We start from the raw sequence: 21434 nt of genomic DNA, 5'->3' as shown, positions 1-21434 counted from the left end.
GCCTCATCTGTTCCTTTCTATCCAGATCCAGTGTGAAGATGACCCCGCTGGTGGCCGTGGTCTCTAGCCCCCATGCCCGGCTGTTTACCTGCTTCTTCAGACTTGGCGCCCAGCAGGCCAGCCCACTTCAGCTGCACACAGGGACCAGCCTGGCGGCCAAGAACTACCATGAGGTGCTGGTGCTGGGTGGGGGCAGTGGTGGGATCACCATGGCCTCCCGCATGAAGAAGAGAGTGGGTGCAGAGAATGTGGCCATCGTTGAGCCCAGCGAGGTAAGTCTCCCCCTCCTGGGTGCACGTGTGTGTGTGCATGTGTGTGTGCGCACATGTGCGTGTGTGCGATAGGGGGTGGGGATGACTGTCAGGCGTGGGATGTCATGTCCCCCCGGTTAGTGCTTCTCCGCTGGGCACAACAATCAGTCCAAAAAGCTGGGAGAAGGTGGAGGGAGGGAGGGAGATAGAGAACAGATCCCTTGGCTTTTTATGTTCTCTTCTGTATGACTTTCTTGTGCTAACACATTACCACAGATTGAGTGTCTTAAAATAATAGATACTTATTCTCTCATAAGTATTAACTTGATTACATCTGCAAAGACCCTATTTCCAAATAAGGTCACGTTCCTAGGTACCCGGGTCAGGACTTTAGTGTATCTCAACCCGGGAAGCCCTCTCCCTCCAACATCATGTCCAGAGGAAAGTCAGTGGTCATTGCTCTTTCCTGTCTGTGGTCCAGTCTGGAGAGAGGTGATGAGTGAAGACCCAGGGAGGCCTCTGGGAAGGTGTCAGTGGGTTTCAGAAATTTAAGTGCAAGGAATTAGAAATAGGTTATCAGTCAGAAAAAGGTAGTAAACACTGGGAGGGAAGTTGGGAAGTGTTACCAGGACAGAAGTTGGGAAGTGTTTATGTGTAAGGCACTATTTCATGAAAAAACATTTAAAAATTGTCCAAAAGCTACAGATAAGTCTTCGAGATTTCTGGTGGTTTGTCTAAGGTTTCCTAAGGAACCAGGCATGTACCAGTTGGGAACTGTGTCCTTGGGGGCAGGGAGCAGAATGGATCTGGTGCGTGTTTGGTGGGGAGGGGAAGGTGAGAAAGGCACCCTGCTTTCCAAGTCCTCTCCGTAGTACCCGGGAGGCTGCCCAGGCTCCCTGCAATCTCAGCCTGGTGTGCTGTGGTGGGAGGGGAGACTGGGAGGTGCTCTCTGTTACTCTCCTTTTTAAAGTGACTCATTCAGGACAGCATTATAAATGAGAATGGTCTGAGAGCCGTGTCAGGTGGCCTATTGTAGCTAACCCTTGCACGGGGGCTACTCTTGGTAATGAGACGGAGGCACTGGACACAGTTCAGGAGGCCAGAATCATGTCTGTGAGGACGTGCAGGACAGGAGTCTCTTGAAGGAGCCGCCAGTGGCTCAGGTGGTTGGCACTTTCCCTCCTGTATCTGGTTTAGTGATTGCTGGAGCTGATGGTTGTTTGTAGTCTATAAAACATCCCAGCTTGTTCTTATTCCTCTATCTGTTCAAGATGGACTTGGAACTGTTCAGCTCTTGCAGCTGGAGTCCTCTGCCCCTTGTTCTCAGGATCGCAGCCGTTATTGGCTGTAGGAAGATTGCAAGGCCCTTCCTCAGGTCTTGTCACCTCTCTGTGGCTGCTGACAATTCTGTCCAGCCATTCTGAGGTGTTTGGGCGATGTTGAGAAGGTGTTTGGGTATACGTGGCATTATGCGGTAGCATTTGGTGTCTCCTGGCTTTGGGTGTAAATCCTCTGAGAAAGGAGGAGGCGCTAATAGGGTTGACAGGCAATGTCTGTGCCTTCCACGGGCTTGGCAAACACAGTTGGAAGTTAATAGAGTTTGAGGATCCCCAGAGTCGCTGTAAGCTTCAGACTTACCGCAGTCCCCACAAACATCTGAGGGACCATATTATGCTACTGGACTTAATTTTTCTTTATATCAGTGCACATAGTAAATGTATCCATAATGTCTACATTATACATGTGTATGTAACATGTAAATGTTAAACCCAAATCAACTGTCATCTGTCAGCAATAAATAAATAATACAATGGTCGCTAATGATAGGTTATGGCTTTTTAAAAAATCCTCACCTGAGGATATGTTTTTATTAATTTTTTTTTTAGGGAGACAGAAAGTAGGGGGGAGAGAGAAAGAGAGAGAGAGATGTGTGAGAGAAACATCAATCAGTTGCCTCCCATACATGCTCCAACGGGGTTGAACCCACAACCTAGGTATCCTGACTGGGAATTGAACCCACAACCTTTTGGTGTACGGATGATGTTCCAACCAACTGAGCCACATCAGCCAGGGTAGTTTATGGTTTTGTTTTTGTTTTTTTTATTAATGATCTTGGCAGAATTCTTATAGGTGACGACTCTTCAGAGTTTAACATAATAGGAGACACCAGTGGGAGGGGTGGTGGGGAGGACAACCCAGAGACTTTCTCTGTGATGCTCCAAGAGTCAGGAGGGAGTATTAGCTCGGGTGCCTCTAGCTATGACACTTTGGTCAGCCTCAAATGGAAATGAATCTCCAAAACTTTGTTTCTCAGAGACATTTCTACCAGCCAATCTGGACACTGGTGGGTGCTGGTGCCAAACAGCTGTCCTCATCTGGCCGCCCCACAGCGAGTGTGATTCCGTCTGGTGTGGAGTGGATCAAAGACAGAGTGGCTGAGCTGAACCCAGACAAGAACTGCATCCGCACAGACACCGGCAAGGAGGTAACCGCTGGGATCCCTTGGCTTTTGTTAATCTGAAGGCTTGTATGACATGCACAGCTATTATCAAACTGGTCAGCTTCCTGGTGAGACAGTGGTATATATAAGTGTGTGTGCATGTGTGTGTGTGGTAAATACTGCTTGAGAGGGTAGAGTGTGTGGTGAATGGAGGGTGGGACAGATGGAAGGACTGAGGATGTTGAATTAATAAACAACTAAGACAAGTATTTGTGGACACCCACTTTTTGCCATATTGCTTGGCACAGTGTCTCGCACCTGAATGTTTACTGAACAAATACTGCTACGTGTTAAAATAGCAGGCACCTTCCTCCTTTTCCCTTTGGAGTAGCCAGCTTCTCTCCCTGACAGCTGGCCTCCCAGAGGAAGGAGATGTTGGAAAATATCATCCCAGTCACACTAGGGGGTGCTCTGCCAGTGTAGTAAATACCCATGTGACTGAGCTTTGTACCAGGGCTCAGGAGAATTGCAGCTTCTGGAGCATGGGCCTCAAAATTGGTCAGCATCATTTATAAGTCTCCTTCCACCCCCCACCACCCAGGGGTCACAGCTTTTCAGAAAGTGCTGTCCCTGCATTTTATTAAGGTGATGAGAGCAGATGGTGAGACCACAGGCTCAGAAGCCATCTGCAATGTCATGTCCCCGCATCTGCTGCTGAGCCCGGGACCATGGCAGGCAGTGCAGCCATCATGCTGACCCTGCCTGCTCCAGGCTCCCATGGTTCTTGGGCCCCCACGGTGCTATGGGATTTCATACCTTCCTTATTCCTTGTTCTTTCTGTAGTGTGGGAGAGAATGTCTTCTCTCTCTTGTGAGGAGAAACCCTTCAACTATTCAAAGATGGTTCTTATAGTCTATGTCAGTATTCTGTTCAGATGGATTTGTCCCCTTGTCCCCACTTTTCATCATCTTCCACGGTCTTCAGTCCCCTCATGACCCTCTTTCTCCTACTTTAGACATCATCGGACTTGTCCCCTCCAAGGAAAAGGCTCCCGGAAGAGGAAGCCACTCTGCAGAACAGCCCAGAATAGCGTGGCCCCACTCCCTCCCACAGTCAGATGCTGCCTAATTTAGCATTTGCCTTTGTAGCGACAGTTGCCACTGGCTGATTCATGCTGGGCTTGGGGTCAGTTCAAACCTCTGGGTCTTTTTTCCCCCCATATGATCCACAAGTCAGGCTTCTCCCATCCTAAAATAAACAAATAACATTTAATATCTTATTTACTACAATATACATTTAAGTTAAAATTCTTACGTTATTCCCCCCCCCCCCCCCGCCCCCGTTGATGAACTTCCTTATTTCCCCTGCATCTCCAGGAGGGCGGACTGAATGAAACACAAGATTGTTCTCAGTTCTCAAGACTGAGCTTCGGGGCTCATTTCCCTTGCCATCTGCTGCCGGCTCATGGGGCCAGGAGAGCTGTGTCTTATAACCCACATCAGCCCTCTGGTAGAGCAGTGTCTGCCCCCTTGATCACACCCCTTTACATTATAGGAAACACTCAGAGCCCTTTGTGGTTGAGTTTGTGCTCATTTAAGGATCATAATCTTGTCTCATCTCGGAGAATGGAAGGCATTGGTAGGTGTTCTCACTTCTACGCCCTGGGTAGACCTCTCAGATGTAGACCTTAGGGAACTTGCAGTGTCTTGTTTTAGGGCTGAGGAAGAAGTTGGTGCAAGATGGTGGGATTTTATTCCAGGATTTTTTAAAAATATATTTTATTGATTTTTTTACAGAGAGGAAGGGAGAAGGATAGAGAGTTAGAAACATCCATGAGAGAGAAACATCAATCAGCTGCCTCCTGCACGCCCCCTACTGGGGATGTGCCCGCAGCCAAGGTACATGCCCTTGACCGGAATCGAACCTGGGATACTTGAGTCCGCAGGCCGATGCTCTATCCACTGAGCCAAACCGGTTAGGGCTATTCCAGGATTTTTAAGGCAAAAGTATTCCATAGTCATATCTGAAATCTGCATATAGCATCTCATGGGAGATACCTTGTCAGTTGTGTAAAGTCGATGTTCAAGAAATGTTGCTGTTATTATTTTTAAGAGAATACATAAAAAAAGGAAAAGGAGATATTTATTGAGTATCCACTATGTGCCAGTATAGTTGTTGGTGAAAGCAGGGTTGCAAAATGAATCCATGTCAATGCTCTTCTTTTTCCAAACTACAGTCGATGAGCCTGGAATGTTGAACTGGATGAACATCCTGTTTGCTAAGTTGTTAGTTACCTTCCCACCCCCTGGATAAAATGAGAGCATTTACCCATATTTAGCCTTCAGGAGAGGTCTGTACTGTTCTCTGCAGTTGCTCAAAAGTCTTGTCTACGAGTTTTTGCAATTCCTTAGGGTTTAGGTCACCTGGCCTGGAAACTTGAACTTATCCAAACACTTGAGGCTTTCTTTTTATTCTTTGGTATGTTAGGGTTTATTCTCCCTTACTGATTTTTTATAATCTTAAGCTTATCTGTTATTATTACTCCTAAAAAATGATCAATATTGTGCTCTAATAGAAACATCAGAGCACACACAAACCAAAGGCTTTTCTTGTTGACAGTGGGCGTATGTTTTACCTGTAGATCATCTCCCCTGGACCTCATGCTACCTCTGACCTCATATACCCTGAAGATTCAACACAGTTCCCCCAGCCACTTAATGGGCCCAGTACACTTTCCTACAGAACAAGGAATTTCAGGGTACCCGTTGTCTATGGATAGGCAAATCACAGGGATGGTGATGTATATATTATATCCACTTCGATAAATTGTATTTTCACATGCAGCTGGAATCAACCACCCATCCATTCATTCATCCAACAAACATTACTGAGTTCCTCACTTTAACTTGGTGACTATGCTAGACTCTAGGAATATAAGGAGTAAGACACAACCTTTATCCTCTAGGAGTGTATGATGTGGTGGGGAGGATATTACTGTTATATAGCTCGACAGGTGCTATAAAGCATCATGTGCACTGGGTTAAGGCTGAGTCCTAGGAAGGCCTCACTATGGTCGTGACCATGGAGCTGATCTGGGTGCCAGGGCAGGACCTCTTCAGTGACTTGCTCCTGTTGCTCCCCAGCGTGAGTCAAGCCTCCTGCATTTTGGAATCCCCTCTCTTTAACTGTGATCTGCACGGCCGTGTGCTGCGCTTCTCTCTTTAGTAAAGGAGAGAGACAATCATCACCTGATGTCCTTTCTGGGCCCCTGACTTTCATTGCAATCTCACCTTCAGCTTCCTAGGAAATCCTTTTACTTTACATCCTTCTTGCTGACTTTTTTTTTTTTTTTTTTTTTGCTTCAACTTTTCTTCCTTCCCATTTGTAACCCACATTTCTATCATAATAAGTAGGGAGACTTTTGCTCCCAGCATGAATAATCACAATACCCATATTTAAGGAGGGGACTTTTAAGTTCCAAACAGATCATTAAATAATATGAGATACACTGTATCACTTCCTTTTCAATGGCCTTCAAAAGAGCAGTTTCTCAGTTATGATATCAATCCATCCATATGACAGGCCAGATTTGCTAGGGATTCACACTTAACCCTATTAAGAGAAAATGGATTATTTTTAAGATTAGAAAGTCATTCCCCAACATGAAAAAGTGTTAACACAGGCCCTGCACAGAAAGTTGTGGCCTCTTTTCTGTCATTCTCCACTGTGTGAAAATATAGGAGGCTCAGCTCTCAGAAGCCAGGCAGGTTATGCAATGTTTGTGAAGCAATGAGGTGTGAGAATGATGGGCGTGATGGCATACTGGAGCCTGTACAGGTCCCCTCCCTCCCCCCTCAACACACACACACCCTGCCCCACCACCCATAGCCCCAAGTCATTCACATAAAAAAAATGGAAACGCTGTGATGGCCCCACTCACCTGGGGCCTGAGTCAGTCCTGGGACTGTCACTGTTTGGGTCCTGGTCTAAATGGCATTGCTTTGTGTTGCAGATCTCCTACAAATATCTCATTATTGCTCTCGGAATCCAGCTGGACTATGGGAAGGTACGTTTAAATGACTTCTGTGTTCCCTGGCCTACTTCTGCCAAGATCAAGCACTGCCTTGAGTGTCTTTATATTCACCTGACAAGAAAAAGTACTAAGAAATCCTCTTCTAGTTTTATTTCTCAGCAGTATTTTTATGGTTTTAAAAACGTCTTATCCGAGATTCTAAGCTGTAATCATAAGTCAACATGTCCATGCTCTGATGGGAATTCATGCAAAAGAGCAGCTTTTTCCACGCTTACAAGAAAACTACCTTTCTATGTGGGACTGAGTTGGTGGTATTGCAGGTTAAACTTTCCTTTGAAAGTAAGATTTAGATTTTGAATTTCTAAGCAGACTTTAAGGATAGAATGCCAGCAGTTAGCTGACCAGGAGCTGGAGAGAGGTTTGGGTTTTGCCCTGTGGCGGCTGGGTGTTTTGGGTCCAAGTGACCAACGCAATATAACTTCTACCCTGGAAGTTCCTTCCATCTCCCTTTTCCATGAGCTAGGGGTCTGGATGCTGTCTGGCAATGGTGACATTCACGCTCAGTTTCCTAAAGCATCACGGAGGAAGTCAGTAATTATTGTGATTTCCACAAGTTTGTTGGGGACGCTGGGTAAATAGTTGGAGGACATAAAGCAGAGCGACACAGGCAAGGGCCTCATCCGAGTCGGCTCAGGAAAGACGTCATCTTTGAAGTGTGTTTCTGCATAAAAACCCCCCAAACCATGACATGTCCAGGGTGGGGGTGGTGACAGTGTCCTGGGGCGTGTCCTGAGATGGTTCGAAGAAGCCATGTTTCGGTGTGAAGGTTGTGATGAGTATGGTCATGGAGGCTTGGTCATGAGTCCCACAGAATGACAGGCTGTGGAGTAGACTGTGGAGAAGGTGCCAGTGACACCTTCTGGGAGGTCCTTGTCTCTCACAAGACCCCAGAAGTGGTGATGCAGCACAGATGGCGCAGCTCCATGGCAACCCCTCCCCTCCCCTGCCCCCCGGAGCCCCTGTGCCGCCTGAGAGGACTGAAGAGACCAGTGCTGAGAGTCCTTAGCAGCTTTTTGCAGCAAACCAAGAAATAATATTTAAACTGCTAATATCACAGCTACTTGAACCGTAGCAGGAGCTGTGATCAGAAATCAGAGGAATCGTTGCCCTTGTCATTGAGTGAGATGGAGGAGATCACAGGATCCTGTTTCCTTGAGACCAGAGGGGTTGGTGTCCAGTGACCCTGGAGGTGGCCTATATTCTGGACAACAGCCTGGGAAGGTTCTGAAGGACCAGCCCATCTTGATGACTGTGCTTTTGAGAGTTTCCTTCTCTTGCTGGAAGAAATGGTGCTTGAGTCTCTTACCTCAATCTGTGCCATTTTCGTTGCATGCTGGGAACCTACAGCATTTAAGACAAGTACCGGTTATCTCACTGGCAGGAATACACTACCACTTACAGAGCATCACCTTGTGAGGTTCAGTGTTTCTCAGCACTTGACACACATGGTCTCACTTACTCCTGCCAAGAGCCCTGCGGAGCTGTTACTTTTATCCCCCTTTACGGGGGTGAGCGTAAGCTTTTCAAGCCTCAGTGCCCACCGAATCACCCGTTAAAACCGATTTCTGGGCTTGCCCACGAGTTCTTGATTCAGTAGGTCTGGGGTGGAGGCTGAGAATGTGCATTTTCAGGCAGGTTCCCAGGGAGCGCTGGTGCTGCTGGTCCTGAGACCACACTTTGAGTGGCTTAGAGATATTAGTTAATTTACCAAGGGTCACCCTTCTTCCCAGTAAGGCAGCTGGCTCTCCAAACACAGGTATGCCTGGATTCTTGTCTTTACTCCGACGGTGGGAAGAGATGTTTTCAAATTATGGTCTCAAGGCCAGGGAGGCAGAGGGGCTTCTCTGGGCTGAGTCCAGTCTGCAGCTTGGGTGCTACACCCACCTGCCTGCTGCATTGTGTGTGAGGACTGTGGGCGAATAATTGTACTGAAATGCTCGTGAGGCTGTAGAAATGGCAAAGCAAGCCAACTGCGCTTCTGTCAAACATTTATTTTTACAGTTTTCATTCAATTTTGTTTTCATTGGTTTCAGGTATACAGCTTAGTGGTTAAACAATCATATGCTTTACATACCCACCTGGCACCATTCATAATTATGAGAATATTATTGACTATATTCCCTATGCTGTGCCTTACATCCCCATGACAGCTTTGTAACTACCAATCTGTACTTCTTAGTCACTTCAACCCTTTCACCCAGTCCCCCAATCCCCACCCCCTTGGGCAACCACCAGTCAGCGCTCTGCATCTATGAGTCTGTTCCAACTTTGTTTATTTTGTTCTTTAGATTCAGCATATAAGTAAAATCATATGGTAAAAAAAATGTGTTTTTTTTGTGTGTGTGTGTCTTTTGTTGCAGATTAAAGGCCTACCTGAAGGTTTTTCCCAACCCAAAATAGGGTCTAACTATTCAGTTGCTACGGTAGAGAAGACGTGGAAAGCTCTGCAGGACTTCAAGGAGGGCAATGCCATCTTTACCTTTCCAAACACTCCCGTAAAGTGTGCTGGGGCCCCGCAGAAGATCATGTACTTATCGGAAGACTATTTCAGGAAGGTATGCTTCCTTCCCAGGGACAGGACAGGGTGGGGGAGTAGACGGTGCTAATTTGCTGAGTGCCAGAATTCCATTTTATCCATGTCAAGATGCTTTTTCTTATTTCTTGTTACATATGTTCAAAATTATATAATTAGAAGTTCATAATAGAAAAAAGGAAAAAGACAATCATAATCCAATTGTTTTAATACAGCTGGTATCATCAATTTGACATGACTTTCCATTTTTTTCTTATGCATGTTTTTGTTTTGTTTTAAAATATATTTTTATTGATTTCGGAGAGGAAGGAAGAGGGAGAGAGAGAGAGAGAAGCATCAATGATGAGAGAGCATCATTGATTGGCTGCCTCCTGCACGTCTCCTACCGGGGATCGAGCCCGCAACCTGGGCATGTGTCCTTGACCAGAATTGAACCTGGGACCCCTCAGTCCACAAGCTGATCTCTATCCACTGAGCCAAACCGGCTAGGGCTCTTATGCATGTTTTCTTAAACATGGTTACAATCATACTGTACATACAAACTAAGTTTTTATGATTATTAAATAGTCTTTGTAACATACTTAAAAAAATATATTATTATTGATTTCAGAGGGGAAGGGAGAGGGAGAGAGAGAGAGATAGAAACAGTAATGATGAGAGAGAATTATTGCTTGGCTGCTTCCTGCATACCACACACGGGATTGAGCCCGCAACCTGGGAATCAAACCATGACCTCCTGGTTCATATGTCAATGCTCAACCATTGAGCCACGCCAGCTGGGCTGTAACATACCTTTTAATGTGTGTATAAAAGTCTCCTGGGGAGGTATGTTAAAGACTGCTTAAATATTTTCATATAGTTAGACAATTAGTTGCACATTGATCATTTTTATACATAATAATATCCTCAGCTCAAGTTTAAGGTTATAAATATTTTCTGGCTCTTATATACATTTTTGGAAGTATAATAGGAAAAAATGCCAATTCTAAAGGGAAAAAAAATAATGTTCGCGTAGAACTTCAAACAGTGGAAAGATTTGTCTCTTTCCACTAAGATGCTGTTTAGAGACATTGCTCGCACACCCTCTGTGTCGGGTCTGCAGCCCAAGAACATGTGGTGTGCAGCTGGGGGAGCTGCCCTGGCCCTCCTGCCCTCTGCAGGCTGTCACACTAGGTTTACTAAAGCGTGGTCCCACTCGAGAGGGTGCGGGTTCAGAGCAGCCTGTGGTTCTGTAAAGGGACAGGGGAGGAGAAGGAGAGGGGACGATGGGACGGAGGAGGTGTTGAATGCGCGCTGGGAACCCAGCACTGGGAAGACTTCACCTGAATCATGGAGACCAGCACCAACCCCACGGGTGGGGAATTAAGTCATCATTTCTGTGGGTAAGAAAGGCCTTTCTGGGTTAGAGAATTCCGGGTTGTCGATTTGAGGTTCTTACTCACCTAGCTTCTTCTAAATAGTGAGATCCAGGTGAGCAAATCCTACAAGGAGCTGGACAGAAGAAAAGAGACTAGCGGTTCCTCCTGGAAATTCTCTTTGTTTAACTCACCTCCCAACTCTTGGGTGATCTGAGAGACCTTCCTGAGATCTAGGTGTTGGGGAGAATACCAGCCTCTCCGAGACCTGAGCAGCACTGGGGTGTGCGAGCCAAGGGGACATGCCTTCGTGTCGTTCACTCCTGTCCCTCAGCGCTGAGAAAAGACTGGGCAGCTCTAGGACCTCATTACATCATTACTGAGTGAATGAGCAAATGAGTATATGAGTAAACAATCAGCTCTGTTTTCCCCTAGAAGAAATCTCACCTCTGGCCTTCAATTGAACAGTGCCCACCTCAACCCTTTGGTTCAGGTGTGCACTTAGTTGCTGTGTTGCTGACAGAAAATAAGATGGAGGTAGTGGATTGGTCCACACCTCACCCCACCAGGGCAAAGGAGTAGAGAAAGCTGGCGAGGTCTCTTCTGAAGGGTTTAATTCTTGTCTCAGTTGAAAAATAAAATAAAAGGCGGCTGGAGTAATGCTTTGGTGTTGGTTGTTTCTATTCTTTCCTTTTCCTCAGACAGGGAAGCGATCCAAGGCCAATATCATTTTCAACACTTCCCTTGGATCGATTTTTGGGGTTAAGAAGTATGCAGATGCCCTGATGGAGATCATCCAGGAACGGAACCTCACTGTGAACTACAAGCAAAATCTCATTGAAGTCCGAGCCGATAAACAAGAGGCTGTGTTTGAGAACGTGGACAAACCTGGAGAGACCCAAGTGATTTCTGTGAGTGGCGAGGTTGAGCTGTCAGCTGAACAGTGTTGTGGATGCAGGCGTCATTGTGGCTCCTACATCCCTGCCCATCACCATTGTGCACTGGGGGAGGCTGGTTACAATGAGCATCTTAGGACGGTGATGGAGGAGGGTGGACCAACATGGGTGGGGAAGAGAAAGAGGTAGGAGGCTGTGTTCATGGGAGGGAGGAAGGTTTATCTACTGGTACCAAGTAGATTTTTATCCGTTTTTTTTTTTAAAATATATTTTATTGATTTTTTACAGAGAGGAAGGGAGAGGGATAGAGAGTTAGAAACATCAATGAGAGAGAAACATTGATCAGTTGCCTCCTGCACACCTCCTACTGGGGATGTGCCCGCAACCAAGGTACATGCCTTTGACCGGAATCGAACCTGAGACCTTTCAGTCCGCAGGCCGACGCTCTATCCACTGAGCCAAACCGGTTAGGGCTTTATCCTGTTTTATGTCTCTGCTTTTCTTGGCACTGAGCCACTTGAAGCAGTCAGATATTTCACAGCTTCAGTTACAGCTGAGCGTTCTGGAAGGGCTTCCTTACATGCAGGATCTGGTGATTGATGGAGTTTATAGAATGGGAGAAACAGCCCTGATTGTGGTTAGTTCAAGAACGACAGGGACGTCTCTCACGCTGAAGAGGCTGTCTTTTAAACATCTTTCACCTGCGCATGAAAGGAAGCACTTACAGCCCTCTGAAAGGTCTGGTGGCGATACCCGCTGCTTGGGAAGGCTAGCCTTTGTACATGGCCTTGGCTTCTCTGTGTCTCACTTTCTTCTGTGAGTGGGAAGAGCAGCACCTTTATAGCGGAGGGTGAGGAGTAAAAACAAAATGAAAAGGCGGCTGGAGAAGCATGCATGGAGGAATCATTTGTTTCTGTCATTCTGGCAAGAACTGTTAGCAGCGAGAAAACAGTGCACAGGCGTATTTTATTTATTCAGCATTTTTAGAGGTAAGAAAAGGTTCCATGAAAATGAATTTTGAAGGAAATCAAAGATTAGTCTTCTAAACATCAAAACTTTACATTATAAGCTTTTACGTCAAGTTCTTTCTAAATAAATTTCATACATCTTGTCTTTTGTACATGAGTGTATTTAAAATCTTACTGATGACACAGGTCATAATTTTTAAATACTTCTTTTTTTTTGAAATAATCTCAACTTAGGGGAAGTTGCCATGATAAAAATAGTAAATGTATAAATAATATAAACCTGTATATAGTCTTTACCTAGATGAACTTAATAGAGAGTTTTATCCCATTTGTTTTATCATTTCATTTCTCTCCCTCTCCCTGAAGCATTGAAAGGTTAGTTATGTACATCATAGCCCTTTGCCCCTAAATACTTCACTGTAAATTTCCTAAGACATAGGGGTATTCTCGTACATAACCACAGTACAGCTATCAACTTAGCATATTTAGCATGGATACAATATTTTAATCTACCATTGGTACTCCAGTTTTGTTTTCAATAGCATTTATAGTACTTCTCCCCTCTAGGACAGAATCCAGTCTATACTCAGGTATTTCATATAATTGTGGTATCTCTTTAGTCTCCTTGAATCTGAATGTTTCTTGTGACACTGGCATTTTGGAATAATACAGCCCCCTTCCCACACTTTAATTTTTTTAATAGAATGTTCTTCATTTTTGGTTTGTGTTTTGTTTGTGTTTTCTTGTGATTCGTTTCAGGCTATGATTTTTTATTTTACTTTATTATTGTTATTATTATTATTATTATTATTTGTTAATCATCACTTGAGGGTATTTTTTCCCATTGCTTTTCAGAGAGAGTGGGAGGGAAGAAGGGAGGAAGGGAGGAAGGGAGGAAGAGAGGGAGGAACATCGACTGATTGCCTTACACACACACCCCAACTGGGAGTGGGGAGCAAACCGCAACCCAGGTATGTGCCTTTGATTGGGATTCAAACCCGTGACCCTTAGGTACTCAGGCTGACGCTCTAACCACTGAACACACTGGCCAGGGCCAGGTTATGAGTTTTAGACTGGAATGCTGCTTATGTGATGTGTCCTTCTAGGGTGAAAGCACACTGTGTTCAACTGCCCCTCACTGATGATGTTCATTTAGACCAGTCAAGATATGAACCAATTTCTCCATTATATAATTATTATTTTTCTCCCTTGCTACTGATAAGTCTGTAGGCAGACACTTTAAGACCATGTAAACATCCTATTTCTCATTAAAGTTTCCCCCAGGATCTAGCATCCATTGGTGATTTTTTGCCTCATCCAATCTCTACTGCAGTGGTTGCAAAATGATGATTTTCCAGCTTTTTCTCTAATTTTAGCAATAGGCTCTTGGCATTCTGTCAGCAAAAGCCCCGCCTCCTCTCTTTATTAATTCATTATTAGTAAGAACTCCTAAATTCCTAATTTCCTCCCAATGTTTATAATTCGTCATTATCTTTAATTACTTTGGTGCACGAATTGCCCCAGATTTGAGGAGCCCTTTTAGATGGCTCCAATGTCCTTGTGACATGTCCCTAGCGTATTTTTGAGCACTTTCTTACTTTCTGGTGTCACAGGATTCCCAGGCTGAGTAGCATCTATTTGCCTCAGCTCAAGGTCAGTTATGAGTAGTTCATATTCATACAGTTATGCTCCTAGCCCAGTGGTCGGCAAACTCATTAGTCAACAGAGCCAAATATCAACAGTACAACGATTGAAATTTCTTTTGAGAGCCAAATTTTTTAAACTTAAACTATATGGGTAGGTACATTGTTATTAACTTAATTAGGGTACTCCTAAGGCTTAGGAAGAGCCACACTCAAGGGGCCAAAGAGCCGCATGTGGCTCGTGAGCCGCAGTTTGCCGACCACAGTCCTAGGGTGTTTTAGGGCTAGTTAGCACCTAACAGAAGCGTCTCAGACTACTTTGATTTTGTGTGTGTCCTTTTTGTATTTTTCTTCGTTCGGAGCTCTTAAGAAGTTGTAAGTGACTTTGGAAGTCTCTCTGTCTTCAGCTCTTTTTAATTGCTGCTTCCAATTTTTTACTGGATGGAAAATGAGAGAGCCAAATGTTTAGTTTTATGTAAAGTAAAAGTGAATGGGTCATGAGTGAGGGCCCAAAGCATACTGTTTTGAGCAAAGTGTATGAGCTTGAGTACATGAACTTAATTTCGTTATTTGGTCTTTTTCACTTTGGTTCTCAGCTGTGTTCTGGGTAGTTGAGCTTACTGATAGGGACTTGGATAAATAAATGGTTATTGTTCTTCTAAAGGGATTGTAAAGAAAGAAGATATTTGTGTCCCTTTTGAATTATAGGATGTCAGGTCAGATTATCTTCTCAAACCCAATACTACTCTTTTCTTTTTTTGGTAAAAAAAATTATTTTCTTAATCATTTTTTCTTCAATTACAGTTGACATACAATATTATACTGGTTTCAGGTGTACATCCTAGTGATTAGACTTATATAATTTGCAAAGTGGTCTCCCTGATAAGTCTAGTATCCATCTGACACCATAGGTAGTTATCACAATACTAGAGGCCTGGTGCACGACATTTGTGCACTTGGGGCAGGGGGCGCGTGGGTCCCTCAGCCTGGCCTGCATCCTTTCCTAGTCCAGGAGCCCTTGGGGGATGTCTGACTGACAGCCTAAGCCATCAGTTGGACATCCTTAGCGCTGCCATGGAGGCGGGAGAGGCTCCTGCCACTGCCGCTGGCTCACCAGCTATCAGCCCAGCTTCTGTCTGAGTGGCGCTCCCCCTGTGGCAGTGCACTAACAGGGGGCAGTTCCTGCGCTGAGCGTCTGCCCCCTGGTGGTCAGTGTGTGTCATAGCGACCGGTTGTTCTGCTGTTTAGTCAATTTGCGTATTACCCTTTTATTATACAGGGTTATTGACTATATTCCCTATTCCACACTTTATATCCACATGACTTTTTATTTATATTGTTGAAAGTATTATATAGGTCCTCTCTTTTCCCTCATTAACCTCTTCCAGCCTGCTCCCCTCCTCCCTTCTCCCCCAGGCCCTCACCACCCCATTGTCTATGTCCATGGGCTATGCATATATGTATACAAGTTCATTGGTTGATCTCTTCCTACCCACCCTGCCCTGTCTGCCTCCACGTGACTTTTTATAACTTCCAATTTGTACCTCTTAATCTCTTCACCTTTTTCACCTATTCTCCTTACCCTCCTGTCTAGCAACCATCAGTTCTCTGTATCTATGACTTTCTGTTTTGTTCGTTTATTTCAGTTTTTAGGTTCCACATATAAGTTAAATTGTATGGTGTTTGTCTTTCTCTGCCTGCTTTATTTCACTTAACATAACACCCTTACGGTCCATCTATGTTGTGGCAAATGGCAAGGTTTCATTTTTTTCTGGCTGAGTAATATTCCATTGTATATATGTACCACATCTTCTTTTTCCATTTGTCAATTGATGGATACTTAAATTGCTTCCATGTCTTGGCTATTGTAAATAATGCTGCAATGAACATAGAGGTGCATATATTCTTTCAAATTAGTGTTTTGGGTTTCTTCAGATATATTCCCAGAAGTGGAATTACTGGGTCATAAGGCATTCCATTTTTAATTTCTTGAGGTAACTACATACTGTTTTTCCCAGTGGCTGCACTAATTTGCATTTTCATCAACAGTGCATGAGTGTTCCCTTTTCTCTACTTCCTCAACAAACACTTGTTGTTTGTTAATTTATTGATAGTAGCCATTCTGATACTGTGAAGTGATATCTCATTGTGGTTTTAATTTGCATCTCTCTGATGATTAGTGAGGTTAAGCATCTCTTCATATGGCTATTGGCCATCTGCATGTCCCCTTTGGAGAAGTCTCTATTCAGGTCCATTGCCCATTTTTTAATTGGATTGTTTGTTTTTTAGTGTTGAGTTGTATAAGTTTTTTATAAATTTTGGATATTAACCCCTTATTAGGTATATCATGGATGAATATATTCTCTCATTAAGTGGGTTGTATTTTCAATTTACTGATAGTTTCCTTTGCTGTGCAAAAACTTTTTAGTTTGATATAGTCCCAGTTGTTTATTTTTTCCTTTGTTTCCCTTGTCTGACGAAATATAAGAAAAAAATATTGCCACGAGAAATATCTGATATTTTGCTATCTATATTTTCTTCTAGGATTTTTATAGTTTTGAGTCTAACATTTAAGTCTTTAATCCATTTTGAGTTTATTCCCGTGTATGGTGTAAGAAGATGGTCTATATTTATTATTTTGCTTAGTATTTCTTTTGTATAGGATATTAATTAGTTCAAGTAAATAGTCTTGCCTTTACAATGATTATGTAAAAATATTGAACTTCTAGAAAGATATCTGGAATTCATAAGATTTAAACCAGCTTTAAAAAGTGGTTGTCGTTAACTGAAGCAGGGCAGTGCAGACATGGCCTTAGTGATTTGGTGGGTGATGGTTGTTGACCATTCCCTCCATTATCCCACAGACGTGTTCCGTCTCCACATTCATGAACAGACCCAGCCTCAGGGACCCACGTCCCTAAAGAGCCACCCAAGATTACCCGGCAGGGCAGCACTGAGCGTTTTGCAGCACTCCTTCTTCCTTAGGGTTAACGAAGCTTATAATTGTCTGAAATTGGGAATAAATACAAGGCTTCTAGTGTCATCCATGACTGACAAGTCCTGATGAACCTCCTTATGGGAACTTGGGGCTATTGACTCTCACAAGGTTGGAATTGTCTTAAAATGCTAAAGTGTTCACCTTAATAAAATGTTTTGTGAACATTTGAATCAATTTGGAATTTCTAGATGGAATTTATTAAAATTAAATTAAAAGAATAAAAAGGATGAACTACAAAAAGTAGAGGAATAGTACAGAAAGAAACAAAAAACAGGCCAGTGCACCATTGCCAAGGGTAATCTTGACAGCGGTGTTTGGGGGCGAGTGGGGGAATCCACCCTGCCTTCTACACTGTTCAGTAAACTCAATACGGAGTCAGACCCCTCTTTCCTCCAAGTTGCTAGGCAATATTCTTACCAACCTTTATTTCATTTTAAATTGGTGTTTTGACTGCTTCCTTTATTTTGAGGGTTGACCCATATTTGGGAATGCCACTCACTTATCAGCTCCTAACACAGCCTTGACAAGTTTCAAGGACTCGGAGTACCTCTTTGCAGTCCCAGACTTTACAAGTCAGTAGATGACAGTCAGGGAGAGAGCAACTGAAATGTGCCAGCCCTTTTGTTTTCGTGTCAGTGACAGGAGAAACATCAATGGGTTCTTTCAGAACGTTAGTGAGGGTCCCTCATGTATCTTGGATTCCCCCAGGCCTTCTGCCAAAGGAATCATGTGGACTCTATGGGGAGACAATGTCAACCAAGAGAGCAGTTAGTTATTTTATCACCAGACTCCAAAGGAGCCTGTAAGATCCTGGAGAAGGTGTAGATTAGTATAAGCACCAATTATGTAGTGTTTGGTGCAGCCAAAGCCGTGTATGGGTGAGGGAGGCGGGGGCAGAGCTTGTGGGGCTGTAGATATATGGAAAAAAACACAAATTTGGTTGCTCTCCCTTTTTGTAGTACGAAATGCTTCATGTTACACCACCAATGAGTGCCCCTGATGTCCTCAAGAAGAGCCCTGTGGTTGATGACGCTGGCTGGGTGGATGTGGATAAAGGAACTCTGCAGCACAAGAAGTACTCAAATGTGTTTGGGATTGGGGACTGCACCAACCTGCCTACGTCGAAGACCGCCGCTGCCGTAGGTAAGTTAACGTGCAGCGTTTCTCCCCCTTCAAATGATGTCACCCCAAGGCACCATCATAACTGAAACAATAATTTGGCACAAATATCATTCCACGAATAACGAGGAAACTTTTCTGGGTTAAAAATGACTTTGACTTCCCTGACACAGAATCATGTTGATGAACTTAGTATTGTGTAAAGAAGAAAGAAGGTGTTGAGGGCTTTGTATCAGAGTAGCATGACCCCTTCTGCCTCTTCTAGGTCAGAGAGGTTGTTTTCAGGGGAGAGTGCATTCGAGAGAGGGCCCCACTTTTCCAGCTCTCGGGAATTCTGTTACTCCTCCTAGTGCCACACGCTCATCCCTGACCTTCCCAGTCTGTGACACCAGGCAGGTTGGCTGTTTTTCTTCTGCCGGAAGCACTGTAAAGTTAGGGAGGCGTTTGTTTCCCCAGAAAACACATGCAAGTCACTGAATGCTTGCAGACCAGAAAATTGTCCTGTTAAGACAAACACAGTGGAGCGTGCCCTGATTGGTACACCATTAAGGTCTCCGCCTGGAAAACTAAACTCTTCACCCCGGTGTTCTGCGCTAGCAGCGATGGGGAGAGTTGCCGTGTACATGCTGTCCTCCGCAGACCGGAGCTGTCCCCTGTGGCTGCTGCAGAGCACAGACCTCCCTGCTGATGGGAACAGCCGTGTTTGTGTGAATTGTCCACCCGCAGCTCGTGTTGCATTACTTTCTCTGACTACTTCAACCTAAGAAAGACTTTCAAGGAAACCCACTGCATATCTTTTCCACTTTTGTTTTGTTTCGTTAATTCTCACCCAAAGGTATTTTTCCATTGATTTTTAGAGAGAGTGGAAGAGAGAGGGAAAGACAGAGAGAAATATCAATGTGAGAGAAACACATCAACTGGTTGCCTCCTGCATGTGCCTCGACCAGGGTCCTGGCCAGGGAGGAGCCTGCAACTGAGGTCCGTGCCCTTGACCGGAATCGAACCCTGGACCCTTCGATCTGTAGGCTGAGCTCCACGGAGCCAAACTGTCTAGGGCTCTTTTCCACTATTAATAGTCATTTCCACCCAACATTTTATTTAAAAAATCTCAAACCTATGAAAAATTTGAAAGTATAATGAATATCCATATATTTTTCAGGTATTAACTGACTACTAATGTTATGTGGCATTTCCTGTATCTGTGTACATTTTTTTGCTGAGTTATTAGAAAGTGACTTTTGACTTCATAATGCTTCACCCTCAAATACTTTAACTTGCATCTCCTAAGAAAAAGGGCTTTCTCCTCTATCTCCCCAAGACCATCATCACATCCAAGAAATGGAACGTTGTATTAGAAAATCATCTCATAGACAATCCAGCTTGAATTTCTCCAGTTTTCCTAATAATGCTTCTATGGCCCAGTCCTCTCTTAAATGCATGAACCAGTCAAGGACTGTTAGCAGAGGTTAATAAAAGGAAGGGAAGCAGAGGGAATTGGACACTGAGCCTATTTGCTACACCAGGAAGCTACAACTTCACACACACTCCAGGGGTCCACAGCATTACCTGGCCAAGGATTAAGTACCCCCTCTCCCCCCCACCCCCCGCCCTACAGAACTGGGGGGGAGGTAAGCACATGTGCAGTAGAAGTCAAAATGGCGCAGGGGGAAGTGCCTGACCATAGAGGCCTGGGAAAGGGAGCATTGGTCAGGGGGTGGACCCATCAAAAGCTTGAAAAAGCTTGGGAAGTTGATTGGTTATTTAGAAAAACTCCTGGTCTTTCAACCCCAGGGGAACAAAGATATCTCTCTCTCTCTCTCTCTCTCTCTCTCTCTCTCTCTCTCTCTCTCTCTCTGTCTCTCTCTCTCTGTCTCTCTCTCTCTGTCTCTCTCTCTCTCTCTCTCTCTCTCTCTCTCTCTCTCTCTCTCTCTCTCTCTGTCTCTCTCTCTCCTAAGTACTTGTGTAACTATGCAAGTCTAGTAGCTAACTGGGGTCCCAAGCAAACCTCTCAGGGCTCCAAAGGACTAAGCTTTTTTTTTTTTTTTTTTAAATTAAATATATTTTATTGATTTTTTACAGAGAGGAAGGGAGAGAGATAGAGGGTTAGAAAGATTGATGAGAGAGAAACATCGATCAGCTGCCTCCTGCACACCTCCTACTGGGGATGTGCCCGCAACCCAGGTACATGCCCTTGACCGGAATTGAACCTGGGACCTTTTAGTCTGCAGGCCGACGCTCTATCCACTGAGCCAAACCTGTTTCAGCAAAGGACTAAGCTTTAATACGAAATGGAAACTCTGGACACTGGCCTTTGACAGGGCCTTGATAAAGACAAGATTGGACTTTTTTCATGGCCAGATTGTTGGAGATGGGACATTGGGAACTCAGGGGCAATCCAGGGGCAGCCTTCCTGAATAGATCTTGCCACACCATGATCTCCCAGGCATGGGTCCTTGGAATGCTTTTCTCTGGATCCTGTGGAAGAGCCCGATTTCCCCAGCACCGCACACTACATGGATTGTCATGTCTCTGGTTTCCTTTCATTGAAGACACACCCTCTAACATTTTTTTTTAAAACTTTTATGACATTGGCATTTTTTAAGAGTCCAGGCTGGTTAATCTATAGAGTATGTCATAATTTAGAATTGCCTAGTTTTTTCTTATATTTAGATTCAGGCGATAGTTTCGCAGGACCCTCTACACAGGAGGTTGTGTGCCTCCCACTGCATTACCTCAAGAGTCCATGATGTTCATTTGTTTCGTGCTGGGTTCTTTGTCTTTGTGACTTATAGGTAGACTTCGGGGCCATACTTTGAATTTACGTTTCTCTTAATGGAAGGCTGCTGAGTTGATGTGTTAACTACCTGTGCTGCACGTGAGATCCAGATTACCCTACTTTTGGCTTTCTTAAAAAAAACATATATCTGATTCCGTGTTCCAAATAGATACTGTTAAATACAAGTAAATGAAAATTCTAAATGAAGCCTTGCTCCCAGTCCTACCCCATTTTCTGAGCCTCTACATCCCCCCTGACCATGCAGAGAGCATCCTCGTATTTATTTATTTATATTTATTGTTAAAAGTATTGCAGATGTCCCCGTTTGCGTGGAGGGCGCCCTGTTGTTTTTACATGCTTTT

The 21434-nt window shown here is 44.2% G+C and overlaps 1 protein-coding gene across 4 annotated transcripts in view; it reads left to right on the top strand.

The window, feature by feature from the left end:
• Positions 1-21434, top strand: part of SQOR (sulfide quinone oxidoreductase) — a 54053-nt gene that overhangs the window by 26306 nt on the left and 6313 nt on the right. For all 4 annotated transcript variants that reach the window (XM_059702302.1, XM_059702312.1, XM_059702331.1 and 1 more), the window contains 6 exons: positions 26-272; positions 2566-2736; positions 6704-6757; positions 9145-9339; positions 11374-11583; positions 18137-18320. In XM_059702302.1, the coding sequence (XP_059558285.1) occupies positions 26-272; positions 2566-2736; positions 6704-6757; positions 9145-9339; positions 11374-11583; positions 18137-18320 (1061 nt within the window). The remainder of the gene's footprint in view (positions 1-25; positions 273-2565; positions 2737-6703; positions 6758-9144; positions 9340-11373; positions 11584-18136; positions 18321-21434) is intronic.

The sequence above is a fragment of the Myotis daubentonii genome, chromosome 1 (assembly GCF_963259705.1).
Source record: "Myotis daubentonii chromosome 1, mMyoDau2.1, whole genome shotgun sequence".
Taxonomy (NCBI): Eukaryota; Metazoa; Chordata; class Mammalia; order Chiroptera; family Vespertilionidae; genus Myotis; species Myotis daubentonii.
This window is presented reverse-complemented; position numbering and strand designations above follow the sequence as displayed.